Genomic DNA, 15,581 nt, shown 5'->3' on the forward strand with positions numbered 1-15,581 from the left:
GGAAAAGAAAGAGGGGAGGGGGAGAAGATAGGCCAGGGAAGGGGTGGGAGGAGGGTGATTGACAGGACAGTGAGGTGGTGTCACCAGTCCAGGGCAGGGAGACAACGGAAAAACTCATTAGTGCGCTTCCACCCCAATTCGCCACTCTGCTTTTGACCTTGAGGCGCCCACTCCCCTCCATGCCCTGCCCACTCCAGCGGACCCCACCATCACCCCCTCCATCGTCTGCTTCAGGTGAATCACGCCATGAGGTTTGGATGAGCAGGGAGCTGCGGGCGACGGGTGGCGCCTGAATAACGCTTTGCACACACGGCGAAATAAATCAGCCACAGAATGAACTCAAAACAAGAATTTTCTACACAGTTAATTTTCCAGTGGAGGAAGATGTCTGTCCAATCACAGCTGACGAAAAAGGGCTAATGTTCTTCATTTTTCATGAGCCTGGAAGTCTGGAGCATTTGTGCCATCAAAATCTTGGGGTTATGAACCTCGAGATGATGAGTGAGGGGCGGACCCGACTGTGAAACTGCATGCTCATTGGCTACGACTCAAAGGTTGTTAGCCAGTGACCGTAACCTGGATAATCCTCCTTTCTGGCACTTGAAATTACTAAAATTAAAAACTTGACTTAAAGGTTCATTCAGTACAAAATAAGCAACCGAGCCCATAAAATCATCATGAACGCGTATACAGAGGTCGCAGACATCTTTCTGCATTCTTTATAATAACCTCCTGGTGACCATTATAAATAAAAAAATGCACAATAAACTTTACAAATGAACCATCGATTTACAAAGAGAGAAACATCTTGAGACTTCTTAAGAAAAATAAGTGCAGTTTAAAAACTTTGAGCTCAATGAGTCTGCAGTAAATGTACAGATCACAGCAGGGAGGCTTGAAAAATACTTCTTGTTCTTCAGACATTTTCATTCCTCTGTAGTTACTGTTGTCTTTGCATCATCAGCAAAAAAAAAGCATGTTTGACGCCCCTGATTTCAACAGACAGAGTGTAAACCTGACCAAACGACAAATGAAAACACTAAAGATGTAAAAACTATCATTTCCATGCGGGACACAGTGGTCACTCGCCAGCCGGACCTCTCCACCCTCTTCTTTGCTTTTTAAACCTTTTTACTTCGTGTATGTGGAAGGAAGGGCGTTACATTTGTACAACATGAAAACAACAAATACAGAGCTGTGTGTCACATGACCTGGAATTCTGGTCACGTGATAACGCCTTGATTGAGGCTCAGCTGACTTCCTCAGAGGCTGTGAAAAGTTACACAAGAAGCTGCTCGTAGACTTTGTTTTCTGCAGGTTTATTCTGATAACAACGATCACTTAGAACAACTTTGTATTGATTTCCACCATTGATCACCATTTCCTGTAAAGTGGCCTAAAGGATGACAGCAAAATGCCCCACCTGCTCACATACTCATCATTCTTTATCATCTGGACTTTTTCACACTCTGTTTATATAAATATATTTTTTTTATCCTGGGATGAAGAGCAAATTAAAAAACAACATAGTACCAGTGGCTGGACACAATCATGCACGTATGTGATGCAGCATCACCTGTCCTGCAGGTGCACCGCCCCCCGATGTGTCTCCCTCTCTCTCCTCTCCATCATACAGACAGAGCAGCCCTGCTGCTGTGAACAAAGTCTCTCTCTTCTGTCCTGGCTGCCTCGCTGGCTGGAAACCCAGAACCTCTCCTCTCTGCCTGTGAGGAGGGAACATCCGTAACTTCTGAGGTATTAATTTTGCTTTTAGATGAGCTGTAATCTTCCCTGCGTGGCAGCATGTGCTGTAGACTCACAGGGTCGAGATGCCTGCAGAGACGAGAGCAGAAACAAAAGAAATGATGTGCAGAGATCTTCTCTGGTCCCACCGGCCATCTCGCCCTCCCCCCCGTAACGCCAGGAGACATGAAACCCATTATGTTGATGGGATCAGGCAGCATCCATCTTAATAGTGGATTGCATATGATGACAATGATGACCCCCAGAGCAACGTGCCACCAGCGAGAGTCCCACGAGAAAAATCTTGTTTTTAAAGAAGTGCTCGGCTCGAGTCTCAATCTGCTGTAATCCAACTGCGAATTATTTATCAAATGAGATTAGTCTGCTTGTGCGTCTGTCCGTCCACTACTTGTCGTCTACGAGTCCCAATCTTCCATTTCCTTCATCATAACTTCAATTATTGCTCTGCTCTAATGCACTAACTTTTAATAAATTATTCCAGTTGAAACAGACCCCAATTGGTGTCTTATTTATTACCGGCTCGATCCAGGAGCCAGTTTTGGGGGTCTCATATACTTAAGGTGATGCAGGGAGTTGATGTCTCTATGGCGAACCCAGACAGAGATACCAGAGCGCCACCTGCAGGCCGTAAGGAGAAACGGAGGCGTCGTTTACAGCGTGCAGTTTCGTGTCTGATTCATTGGTCTGCAGCTGTGAGTCTTTTGTTGTAGCCACACAGTGAAACAGCAAGTAACAACAACTGGGTTCAGTCTGCGATTCACGACACGTGAGTCACCGAGCAGCCCATTCAGACATTTATTTTGCTGAGATAGACGGTGTTTGTGCGCTTGCGGTGTTATTTTATTAGAATAAGTCAAAAGCACAAAGCAGAGTGGCACACTGTTAGATTAAAGCAAAAATAAGGGCAGAAAATATAAAAATGATGATAAAAAGTTTAAAGAAAAGGAGAAAACTGCTTTTATTACTACTTTAAAACGTAGGTGCTCAGTGCTGATGATGCAAAAAGAAAATAAGACACATTGTCATTTAATTTTTGCATGCATTTGTTTTTATTTTTCAGTTAACCCTTTCACCGAAACTGAAAACCTTTAAATATTGATTAATAAGTGTATTAATTTGTTTAAAAAGTAGACTAAATTACATCTCTGTGCTCACAACACATTTGTTTTTCATTTTAATCTGTTTTAAATGATATCGTGTATATCTGTGGAGGTGAAGAAATGAACCCAATGAGCAGAATTCTGTTGATAAATGACTTCTAATGATGATCATGTTTATCAGTACATCCTGCGTGGACACATACTGTACAGTAAGCGTCTCCTCCTCGCTGGCAGACGGATCAGATTCATCAGTTTTAATGTTTTATCTGGAGGCAGCTCGTGTTCGGTGGGTGGCCTTCTGCTGCGCTCAAGTCCACAGCAGGTGCAGAGTGACCTCCGCAGGATGCAAACTGCACTGCAGCCTGATGGCTGTCTGTCAAACCACACAGCTATTTTTATTTATAAATTTTTTTACAACAAAATAAAAAAAAAGAATCAGGAGTTAATATACAGAGAGCACCTGTTTTAGTAAAGCTTCAGTATAGTGAGTGCGAGATGATTTCTAGAGGAATGAACGCACACGATTTGATATATTTAATGACAATAGCCTCGGTTTATTCATCACAGTAAATTTGTATTCATATGTTTGGAAATATCACATTTAATTTTCTTTTCAACAGAACAGGAATAAATAAGAAGTATTACAAAGTCACTGCTACACTTTCTCGTGTGTGTTTAGCTGATAAAAAATGCGACACTTTACCCTTGTAGGGCTGTTTCTTAAAAGAGAATATCAGCTTTTTTCTTGCAGCAATAATAGATAATTTGTAAAGGATTCAGCAAATAACTGCACAAATTATGACTTTAACTTGTGTTTTTTTGATAAGCTGTCCTAAAAATGTGTAAATTGTTTAATATTCACTCATGACTGCCTACATACACTTTCCACAGAGGCTCGAATAGAAAGATGGTCAGTCTGAGGAGGCACGTCATGATGTGCAACATTTTTATTCACACTTTAACCTGTAGTCGGCGCCACCCTTTTGACTCGTACGTGTATATTTGTTAAGGGTAATGAAATAGAAGGTTTTGTGCTTTCGCTCTTGATTTAACAGTTCAGTACCAATGCACAATACAGATTGTAGGTCACGTGATGGCACCCGAGCATGCTGCATGTGGTGACGAAGATGCTTTTTTAAATTTGCCCCCCACAAAAAAATGTCTTTGAACATGTTAACGAAACAACTCCAAATTAATGAAACAACAGGTTTATCATTTTTTTTCCAGCATTGTCTGAAAGCCAAGAGATTTTTCCTCAGATAAATCATAGATTTTTTTAAAAATGTAAATTTTGAGCGTAAACATCTTCATTTGAAATCAGACTGGACATGATGAAGTTTTCATTAAAAGTCTTTTAAAAGTATTGCTTGAAATTTTGCTCTGGACTCTTAAAAATTATTCAATGTGATAGAAAAGGTGAATTTCATATTTTGGCCAACAAAAATGTGCTTGATTGATGATTTTTTTTCTAATCCCCTTCTGAGCCAGTGTGGACATTTCATTAGCTGACAGTATATCCACACCTCCACCTGAGATTTCACCTGTCTTCTAATCTGGACTCATTTATAACAATCTAATTAGACCAAAGTATTGTTTTTTGTTTTTAAGAAATACTTTTTAACATTTTTAATTTCTGTGACATAAAACAGGCGTCACGACAGGAAGAATAACAAACATGCAAAAGCCAGCTGATGATCTGATGAGTACATGTAACAATCATGAAAAGCTTTTTGGGTTTAAGAAAAATACACAGCTACGTTGTTTTAAAACTAAATCTTCTTTGGAAAACTCGGGAAAACCAATCTTTGGCTCTTGTAGCGCTGCAGAAAGAGGATAACTGACAGCGCATATGTAGCTGCACTCTTCACTCCGTTTGATAATAAAGGGCTTATTTTAGCATTGTTCTGAAAATAAAATAAGAGAGTATGCTGAACACAGAGTCTTTGTGGGAAAAAGCTTAAACAGGTTGTCAGCGTGATGAGGATGGGCTTACCGATGCTGATCCATTAAGGATTACGGCAACTTTTGTCCAGCTGCATAAAAAAGTGCAACACATTACAGAAGTTGGGCATTAATCTCATCCCCAGCAGCAGCTAAGTGTCCTAACACAGCCACCCTGCCCTCCTCCTTAATCCTTGCACTGATGTAAAAAAATTGTTTTTGCGTTTCTTTGGAATCCCGGCAGGAATTACAAGTCAAAGAACCAGATGTATCTTCTAAGACTGAAAAAAAAAAACGTAAAAGCAAGCCGGAGATTAAGACTAATGCCTTTCAATATTGTTATACAGATGAAACTTTCCAAAAAAAAAAAAAAGTACAAGGAGACTAAGCAACAAAGCCATTTCATTCCCAGAAAGAGCTCAGTGGCCCAGATGCTATGAGGATATATTCAGACATTAGTGCTGGAACATTTGTCGATGCAACATTTATTTTTCTTCTTTCAGTTTGTGATGTACGGCTCTACATATGGCCTCCAAGCAAAAAGTGCATAAGCTGTTTGTTTTTGTGTGATATTTCATGCCTAATAGCGGATCGTTTTAAATTTTTCCAGTTTCTTATTTGATAATTTATGTGAACATTAAAAAAATGAATCAACATGAACATTTTGTGGGACGTCACTGCAAATATTTCAGGATAAGCCCTGCAGCTAATTTACACTTGTTGTCACAGCTCAACTGAAAGAGGAAACAACAGATCAGGCATTCAGAAATATAGTTTTTTATTCTCTTTATTCTGTAAACATCCATCAATCTATTCCACCGCTTCTCCTGGTGCAAGTCATCGGGACAGCAGTCCAGACTTCCCTCACCTTCCAGCCTCTCCGGTGGGACACCAAGTCATTTCCAAGTCCGCCAAGAGATGTAATCTCTTTCAACGAGTCCTGCATCTGTCGGGAGGCCTCCTCCCAGGCGGACATGCCCAGAATATATCACCTATATGGTGTCCAGGAGGCAGCCTGACCAGATGCCCAAACCACCTGAACTGGCTCAGTTATCCACATCAAAACAAATGGACGAGCTCCACACCTTTAGTCGTGTTTAGTCCCACGTACCCTCGAATAATCCTCGAGGGGGTGAAGAGCTTTTCCAGTGTTCCACAACCAGGACGACATTCGCATTGTTCCTCCTTAAACCATCGCTCCAGTCTGCCGATCCAGGGGCACCATCCCAGACCTCCACACATCGGTCCAGGAACGTGTCAACCACGACATCCCCACGACACCCAGAATCTCATCCACCCCAGGGGCCACTAAGCAGTTGTTTAACTACATCAGTGATAAGTTATAGTGGCTAAACCTTCGTAGTATCGCCATACTACAACTGTACAAGTTCAACACTGTTAAAAAAGAGTTAGTGTTTCTTAAACCGAGGACTGAAACGCTAACACGATGTCTGTCTTTAGCTGGCTGAACACGTGAAGTTTAGCTATGTTTGAGTGTTATTTAAACACAGTGGAGTACAGACCAAACTTCACTAAAGATTACAAAAGTGTTACCTTTACTCACAACTTTCACCCAGACTCTGGAACTGTTACTCTGAGCTCGACATCTGTGGACTTGATGATGTCTTCCGAATAAGAGCTAAAAAGTTGTGTTTTTAGATTTGCATTTGAACTTTGTGATGCTTACCTTGAAAATAACATATTAGTTTTAAGTTATTGACTTAAATAATGTGTATTTTATTCTAAATGTGATTTATAAATGTTTGGTATTCATATAACTTTTAAGTCAGTGAAAGTCTTTTTTTAAATATCACTTAATATAACTGAGTAACTGCATAAATTGCTCTAAGCTAAAAGCGAACGTCAATCCACACCCTTCACAGCGACAGCTACTGGGACACGCCCACCTGGCGTGTAAAACACTACTGCGGTCCTTTCCCTTTTCTGGCCCTACACTGTAAATGTCCAAGTCAACAACACTTAAGATTTACGTGTGGTAGTTTAACCTAACTGTGTAGAGCTTACCTTTGCTTTAAGGATGAACAATTCCTCGTTTTTCACCTCCCACATGGCGACGTTATTGATCCGTCCACATCAAAAAGACACATAGCTGTCCTGGCAGCAGTGTAGGCTGAGGGATTCCCTACAAGAAATCACGTTATTATTACGTTTAAGGTTTGTTTTTGGTTTTTTAACTTAATGTAAATTGGTATTTTTGACATCGTTTCCTCTGCAGGTTCCTCCCTTTGTAAGGTCGATACAGGAGCACACAAGCTGATTATTTTCACACTCCTCTCCTTTGTGGCAGTCTGAGTTCACCCCCCTCCACTTTGTGGGAAGAGCAAAGAGCTGTCCCCGGTGCTTTGTGTCAAGGCCTGAAGCACGGTCAGACTGAGAGATCCCGACGTCCTCGATGTGAAGAATGGGAGAGGAAAAGAAACTCTGTGTGACACTGAGGGGGGGAGGAAGAGGAGGAGGATGGGAGATGAGGAAAAGGCGAGGCCGCATCACACGACTGCCGAGCTGCATCCAAGTGTCAGTGTCCCAAAATAGTGGCAAGCAACGACCAGACTGAAGACACCAAACAAACAACAGCTCTCAGATCGAGTAAACATCGGCTAACACACGAGACACGACAAACTGTGAAGCCTCCCTCTGTCTTCCGGTCTCGTTAATCAGAGCCACAGAGAAAGCAATCGGAGGGGACACCCATCCTATTAGAGGAGGCTGCGGCCGCCTCTCCCCTCCTCTGACCGGGTCCTCGCAAACACTTTGCCTTTGAAAAAAACGTTGACAAGCTCCCTCTGTGCAGTGCTGTGTGGACACAGAGGACAGAGTCTCGTCTCCAGCAGATGTCTTGTGGCGCCGACTATAAATAAAGCCAATGAGACCAGCCGGCCGCTGACGAGCACAAGCCGCCGCAAGGCCGTGTTAGCTTTGCAAAGGGCCTGTCTAGTCTTGGCATGGCAGGCGGGCTAACATTTGGCGGGCCGAAGCCTGTGATGCCTGTGATGCCTGTGAGCTTTGTGTCCGGGGTTTGAGAGGAAAATTAAGACTGTAGCCTCTAGATTTGAGGGTTTTATTAAGAATGTTTGCAACCCAGAGGCACGCGGGAGAAAAAACGGTAGAAGGTGAGATGCACAAAGGAGACTTGATAGAGAGCTGCCCGAGGAAGCAAAAACACGAAGGTGGTGGGAAAACAGTGTCAGTGTTAATTTCTACTCTGTGCAGTAACTGATAGTCAATTTAACTGAAGGGTTTACCATCAGCGAGAAGAAGAATAATGCAACATCTGCTATTAAATGCAGTGCAACAGTCAGACAGCAGTGCTCCACTGTAGCCTCGCGTTTCATTGATGACCATGACAATCCCAAAGGACATTGGTAGCCCGGGGGCCTGTCTGTCTCTATTTAAACCTGTCTAACTGCGCCTTGTTTGGAAAAGGAGAGACTTTCACTTGCCAAGGCAGTGTAGCCAGGCGCAATTAAGATGTAATGCAGTGCCATTTTATAGCACATTTCATTTTAGGGAGCGCACACTGTTAGCACTTTATGAAAGAAAATAGCCCACGTCGGCCATAACACGAAACGCTTGCAGGATCTGCGCGATAATCATTACAAATGTGATATTTTGACACTAATAAAAGAGCCCATACACAAATCATCTGCTGCTTTTATAAGAAACATTCAGAGTATAAATAGGAGCACTTTAATTTCATGTTCCATTGCACGCCGCCTAAGTGAACAATTACATCGAGGCACATTTCTCCACGTTAAGACTGACAGAAAAATGGAGGGCAGAAATCAAAGACAAAGACGTTGGGGGGGTGCGGGACAACAGATTGTCACAGTGAATCAGTGAGGAGTCAGAAAGAAGGTGGTGATGAAGGAGAAGAGGAGGAGTCGTCCGTGAAATAGTGCTGTCCCAAAGGAACAAATCTTTTAGGTGTTTTTCAGATGAGCCATTCGTTTTTCTGTGTAGTTCAGATTTTTTTATTCACTTGTGGTCCGAGTTCTCATCCAAACTCTACTGCATTCCTTAAACACGTTTCACATAATGGCAACACTGGATTTGGTCATGATTGAGTGTCTTCCAGTGGGTAACGTTGCCTGGAACATTAGTATTATTTAAATTTGAAACCTTCTCTCCGGGTACTCCGGCTTCCTCCCACAGTCCTAAAGACATGCAGTGAGTGCGGATAGGTTAATTGGAAAACTCTAAATTGCCCATAGGTGTGAATGTGAGTGCGAATGGTTGCCTGTGTCTGTGTGTTACCCCTGTGACGGACTGGCGACCTGTCCAGGATGTACCCTGCCTCCCTCCCTAAGACAGCTCCATAGGCTCCAGCCCCCCCGTGATCCTGCAAAGGATAAGCGGAGGTGAATTGGATGGACATTGTGCAGATGCAAGAGACAAATAAAGAGCAGTACTTCACCCAAGCCAATTTTTATCTGTAGTTTCAGCTGAGACTAAGTCCCAGGAGGATACCCAGGTCTTTAACGGTCGTTATTGGAAATGACTGTGTAGTACCTGTGTGTTAGTGGATCCATAGTGCGTTGGTTTGCCTAATGTGTGAAAAATCCTGGGAGGAGATAAGAATCCGTCTGGGGACTGAGTAAGGAAGGGCATACAGTGTAGAAATCTGCTACTTAAACATGCTAAGAGCAACTTTAAATTTAAATTCCTGTGTTTAAGGTTTTAAACCTGCCAAAATTAATTTAAACACAAGATGTAAAAAAAAAAAAAATAAACCATAATGTCTTTATGTCCTGAACCTTTATGGTGTGTTGAACAGATATCAAATAAAGCTTGGTGGGGCTGCACTTTTCTATAATATGTTTTTGTACAACAAGGCGGGACAATGAGTCAACGTTAAGTTCATTTATGAGCACGTTCTTTTATACAGTGATGACTGCAAAACACTTCTTGGAGAAGCTGAGGTATCTACAAAGAGATATTTAAAAGGTAAACAGCAGCACACCCTGAAACCAGCTTTAACCGACCGTGAGACCCCGAGCTCAAAAGGAAAAACTTAATATGGAGACCCCACTTAACTTATAAGGTATGCAAATTTCAAAGCTCTGTAGGTAAGTCAAGAAATCCAACAAAGTTCAAAGATTCCATATAGTTCCATATATATAACAATTTCTCAGATCTAAGCACAAAAAAGAGTAAATAGATAAAAAATTAATAAAAGTAGGTCAAGGGACAATCGCAATACCCATGGGTAATATGCTGCCCCCTGCTGGTGAAAGCTAAATTCTGCACAAGATCATTACTAAACAAACTAAGCAAACAAACAAAAAAGACAGAAACTTGATTTCAGTGTGGTGCTTGAGCTCAGGATCAAACTGCGCAGCAACACATTAATAAATCGTGTTTTGGGTGATATCATCTAAATCAGTGATAGCAATTTTCTTCACTCTGCTATGTGATGGCAACTGTCTCAGGTGCAGGGATGTGGTACAACCCAAACACGTTATTTTTGTGATGCAAATGCACCAACAGGAAGAAATTATTGTTTGGAAAAAGAGGACCAGGTCAGTGTTTTCAGTGGTGTCATAGAGGAAGATATTTGTTTGTGGAATAAGTGTTTCTACAGCTCAGCTGTTGAATTAACTTTAAGTAAGAAAAACATGTAAAAACAGAGCTGAAAAAGGCATGGATGTGATGCTGGTGAATGAAAGCCTGTGAGAAAAATATGCCAACATAAATAGAAGGAGTTAATAAGGTTGGAGGCAACGAATGACTGTAATGGATTCGCTGTTTTACAAGTGGAACCAGTTCATGAGTCCCTACCAAAGAAGACTGATTACTTTTAAAAAAAAGTGTGTGTGTGTGTGTGTGTGTGTGTGTGTGTGTGTGTGTGTGTGTGTGTGTGTGTGTGTGTGTGTGTGTGTGTGTGTGTTAATTAAACACAGTTTTAAGTCTTAGGTCAACTGTTTCTTAACACTCTTGGAGCAGATTACAGCTTGAACTACAGGAAGTGGCACCAAATACGGCACGGTTTTTGTAACAAGTTCACAAACTTTGTTTATTGCACCGGAGCAGATAGACTGAGAAGCTGTGTGTTCCCTCAAATTTCTGGGAACTTAGACACTGTGAAAATCTGCTGCACACTTTCCTTCTGCGATAGACACAGCAAGCTAAGGTGGAGAAGTTCAGCCATCATGAACTCTGAGCTCTGATTCTCCACCTCAACTCTAAGTTAAGGTAACTTATCTGTTGCTGCATAAAGATAAAGGAGTGGCCTTTACTTTGTTTGTTAGTGCAGGAATGTTGAACGATTCTTCCCAGCCACTTCTCAAAGGTTATCTGGGGAAATAACGAGGTGTCCCCAGGCCAGCCGAGAGACATAATCTCTCCAGCGTGTTGTGGGTCTACCTCGGGCCGTCCTCCCTGTAGGACAGGCCTGAAACACCTCACCCAGGAGGCGCTCGGGAGCCTCAAATCACCTCAACTGGCTCCTTTCGATGTGGAGTAGCAGCTCTACTCTCAAGCTCCTCTGGAACAACTGATCTTCTTTAAGGGAGAGGCTATAGCCACCCTTCAGAGAAGGATCATTTCCATCACTGGTATCCATAATTTAATTTTTTCAGTCACTACCCAAAGCCTGTTATCATAGGTGAGGGTATCATAGGAGGCTTTTCCATAGCTCTCTTTTTACCACGATGGACTGGTGCAGCATCTGCATCACAGCAAATGCAGCCCCAATACATCTGTCAGTCTGCCAGTCCTCTGTCCCCTCACTCGTCTGTGAGGTTAGAAAACCAAATGCCTGCAACTCTTCTCATTTGGTTTTATAAGTAAACAAGGCTCTTGTAGGAGAGTTTACAAGAAACTTAAACAAGTCCAGTCGCATTTTTCCACTCTGCATTTTTCCAGGTCAGGACTAAATGTCTCTCTACTGACTTTCTTCCTGACAGCTTGCTGGTATCACAGATTTAATCGTTTCTTTTTCACTTTGTCGCATGTTACACACCATATGCAAAAGATGGAAATAGCCACAGCTGTGTTTGTCCGGTTTTGAAGTTTGAGTGAGCAACTGAGAAATGGAGGACACTGCACACTCATGGTTGTTACTTGTTAATCAAAAAGTAGACACACTGTACAACACAGCCTGCTTTACGTGTATTTTATGATTAATGAGACGTCGTTTGCAGAATTAACATTATGGCGTATTTAAAAACACTTGAACTTGGAAACTGAGATCATAAACTCATTGTTTACTGAGATCACAGGCAAAGTGAGCAGATGGATCTTTTCGCTGTAGACCTGTATACAGTCCGATGTTTTTTAAACCAAAGGAGTCTTCCCTCAGACGTTAGTAGACAGAATGCAGGTTTACTACATTTTTCAAAAGATATATCACTTTTTTATTCTCTGTAACTCTGGCAAAAATATAAAATGAAGGCAGAAAGCAGAAATATTTATTTAAAAATGAACCTTTCTAATTTATGATCTGTTTACTATGGAAGAGGATTAGGGCCACTTCCGTAGTAACCTGAGATTGACTGAGTCAGAATTTAGACTTCTAGCTTTTACTTCACAATTCTGAATTCCATCTTAAAATTCTTAGGTTCCTAGAAGTTTGGACTTTATCTCAGAATTTTCACTTTCTTGTCAGAATTTTGCCTCTTACAATTCTTACTGTCTCATCAGAATGCTGATTTTTGCCTCAGACGTCTGAGGGAAGTTTGAGGGAAAGTCCATAATTCTAAGTCTCATCAGAATGCTTAGTTTCATTTTGAAATTCTATCTTGTTTCCGACAAGAAGTAAAAATTTTGAGGTAAACTCCACTTTTTTTTTTCTTCCCAGTGGCCATTCCCTAATTCTCTCGTATTGTACTATCAGATACTTTGGTAAAATTATTTCATGGCCTTAAAAATCCATTTATCTTTGCCTTTTCATTATTTGCTACAGAGCAAACACAACTGAAGTCAGCATGTTTAAATGCTCTGCAGCAGATAAAAGACAGTAGAAGTAAAAGGCATCTTGTGCATCCTCCTCTGTAAGTTCTCTTGTTTAAATTCTTCCTATCTACTTCTTTTTGCAGGAAGTCGCTGCCAACTGTAAGCCAGCAAAATTTATTAATAATTCAGGCAACGTCTGCAGCAGCAGCAGGAGATTCTTATTGTTTGCCCTTGCATGCACAGAGTTACTATCTTAACTTGGCATGGCAGCTGACACTTTGCCAGAGTGGATGTGCTGAGAGGTGTATTAGAAGTGATAATGAAGAACACACTTCCACTTGAGAATGAAGCAATTAAAGAGGGGGTGTAAACAGCAGAGGGAGGAATGAGTGTGACTTCATTCCTGAGGGAAACCTCCAACATCTCTCACACCTGAGAGGTCTGCAGAGAGCGCCGGCTCTGATGAGGATTCCCGATGACAGTTAGCGACAGGAGGATGTAACACGGTCTCGCAGTGAAGCGGGAGGACAGCGAGGAGACTGAGATGCACTGAACAACATTTAACACGTGCTCCACCTGCGTGCTCCGGCATCACTGTTAGCAGTCATGTGACCTTGCAGAAGCCTGTAGATTCAGACAGAAGACATTGTTTGGCTGCACACTCAGGCCAAGTTGTGCTCCATTTAACAAAAAAAAAAAAATACTGCATGGGTAAAACTAGTAAAAGGTCCCTTTAAAAGTTTTATCTTTATGAGCAAGTCTCTCAAACGAGACATTGGCTCTCAGTGGAACTACCTGCATAAATAAAGGTTAACATAAGTTTATTAATTCCTTTTAATCCCAGAGACGGGCTGCTAGGACATAAAAGTGTATGGAGTTAAATAATTACTTATAATAATTTACTCAATAATGATTGTTTCCAAATGATAACTGGATGTTTGAAGTGTAGTTTAACACAACAGAAAAATCGCAAAAAAAAAGAAAAAAAAATCTAAAAATGGAACTCTATTGTTGTAGAAGTCTGTTGTTTAAATCACTTCTATCAAAATTGTAACAAGGAAATGTTTGCCTCATGAAATTTACATTTGTGGGCTACAGCTTCATAGGAGCCCAGCGATTCTGGACCTGAAGTCCAGTTCTTGAGGAGACTTTCAGCATTTACAGGTTCTTTGCATGGTTCCAGGGTGGCCAGACAGAAATGGTATAAAGACAAAGACAAGGTACTCAAAGAAACTGAACTCTATGAATTCTGCAGCTGTAAAGATGGCCTGGGTCAAGTTGAACTCCTTGCAGTACCTCTCAAAATGTACTTCATTAAGCACAGATTGCAGTCTGGTTTATTAAAGGGTTAAAATAAGAGTGATCTCAGTCTGTTTGGTTTGAGTTTTGCTGGGACTTTTTGCTGCATCTCCCCTCATATGATGTCCCATTTTTCTTCTGAGTAAAGTAAATATGAAAAACCACACAATGTGCATTTGAATATTTAAAAAATGTTCTTCTTATTAATTTAGGTTGTTGCTCTGAATATATTCTTACGTTTAAAAATATTTCTCTTTGTTTCAGTAAACTGATTTTTCCCCACTGTTTTAAAATTTCAAAGATAACCATATTGTGAATATTTTCTTTATCATAACAATGAAATCTGAGGTGATTACATATCTGAATGTCATGTAATACTATCCATCAGCAATCACCATCAACATAAATGAAACTGATTAGTGAGACAAATAATTCTCCAATACGTGTTTATTGCGGTTTAGGATTGAATCATCATCAGAGACTGGCGTCCCTGAGTAATTATGGGTGGCACGGTGCATCTCCGGGATCAGTTGAACCAGGTAAAATCCATTAAGGGTGCTAGACACGATTCCTAAAACCCAAACCGAAAACAAAGCCGTTTATATTTACGGTAAGAACTATTATTACTCATGAAATGAAGCTTTCACGTGAATAGAGTCCCATATGGGATTTTGAGAGAGCTCATTAATGCAGAAAAACAAAGGTTATTTAAATTATTAAATAAAGAATCTTCTAAGGATATTAGCGATAATAGTAAATACTGCGTTATTTATTTATTTTAACTCAGGCAGACGTTGGCCACGTTGGAAGGGTCCATTAGTGATGACGTCTGTGTGATTCGGAAGATGTTGTAGCTAAAACTTCAGAAATATTACGCGTTGTGTTTGTTTGTTTTTTAAAGTTAATATCAACACGTGTTTACAAATGCGTAGTACATATTATAAGCCCCAGAATGGCACAAACTGCAAATATGCCAAATTAAAAGGTGAGTTTTTTTGTTAATATATCTTTCCCCCTTTTTTATAGCTCATTGTTGTTAGCTTAGCCCTATAAGAGCCACGCTATAATTAGCCACTAGTTACCAGACCGCTTTGGAAATGTCGCTATTTTAACGTCGTCTTGGTTAACTACGGCATACTCTACATCAAAAGCATAATTTTACCTTTGGTTTTGTTCAGGTGGTTTTTCAGGTACAATCGGCTCGTAAAGAATGTATCAAGGAAGTACGCTGTGTTTAAAAAAATCTAATTTTGTATTTGGTGATACCGTGCTCGCCACAGACTTCTACAGTGTTACATTAGCTGTAAAATTAACGCTACAACACAGTTTATTGGCAGAATTTGACTGTAAATGGAATCTTGTATAAATATACAAACTTTATTGATAATTTGGAACATGGTCGCGAGCTTGGATCTAAGCTTGGACCGTGATTTGTATAAATGTTTGTTAGCACTTAAGCACCTAAAATCGCCACATTAGTGAACGGAGTTTGGTAGAACGTAACGGATAATCTGGAAAGTTAGCTTCGGTAACATGAGATTACATGGAAGACAAGCCAGTGGG

General features: G+C 40.9%; 1 protein-coding gene across 7 annotated transcripts in view; it reads left to right on the top strand.

Annotated features, from left to right (window-relative positions):
* paqr3a (progestin and adipoQ receptor family member IIIa) overlaps positions 1-15,581 on the top strand; it is a 162,767-nt gene that overhangs the window by 130,394 nt on the left and 16,792 nt on the right. For 4 of the 7 annotated variants that reach the window (XM_082556081.1, XM_082556080.1, XM_082556079.1 and 1 more), the window contains one exon: positions 14,480-14,557. Coding sequence is in view for 1 of the 7 variants with exons in the window: in XM_082556078.1 (XP_082412204.1) it covers positions 14,943-15,003 (61 nt within the window). In the remaining 6 variants the exon portion in view is untranslated. Of the gene's footprint in view, positions 1-13,841; positions 13,940-14,479; positions 14,558-14,826; positions 15,004-15,581 lie in introns of those variants that run through there. The other 3 variants (XM_082556083.1, XR_014280302.1, XM_082556078.1) reach the window with 3 other exon arrangements.

The sequence above is a fragment of the Aulonocara stuartgranti genome (genome assembly GCF_965226115.1).
Source record: "Aulonocara stuartgranti genome assembly, chromosome: 12".
In the NCBI taxonomy this organism is placed as follows: domain Eukaryota; kingdom Metazoa; phylum Chordata; class Actinopteri; order Cichliformes; family Cichlidae; genus Aulonocara; species Aulonocara stuartgranti.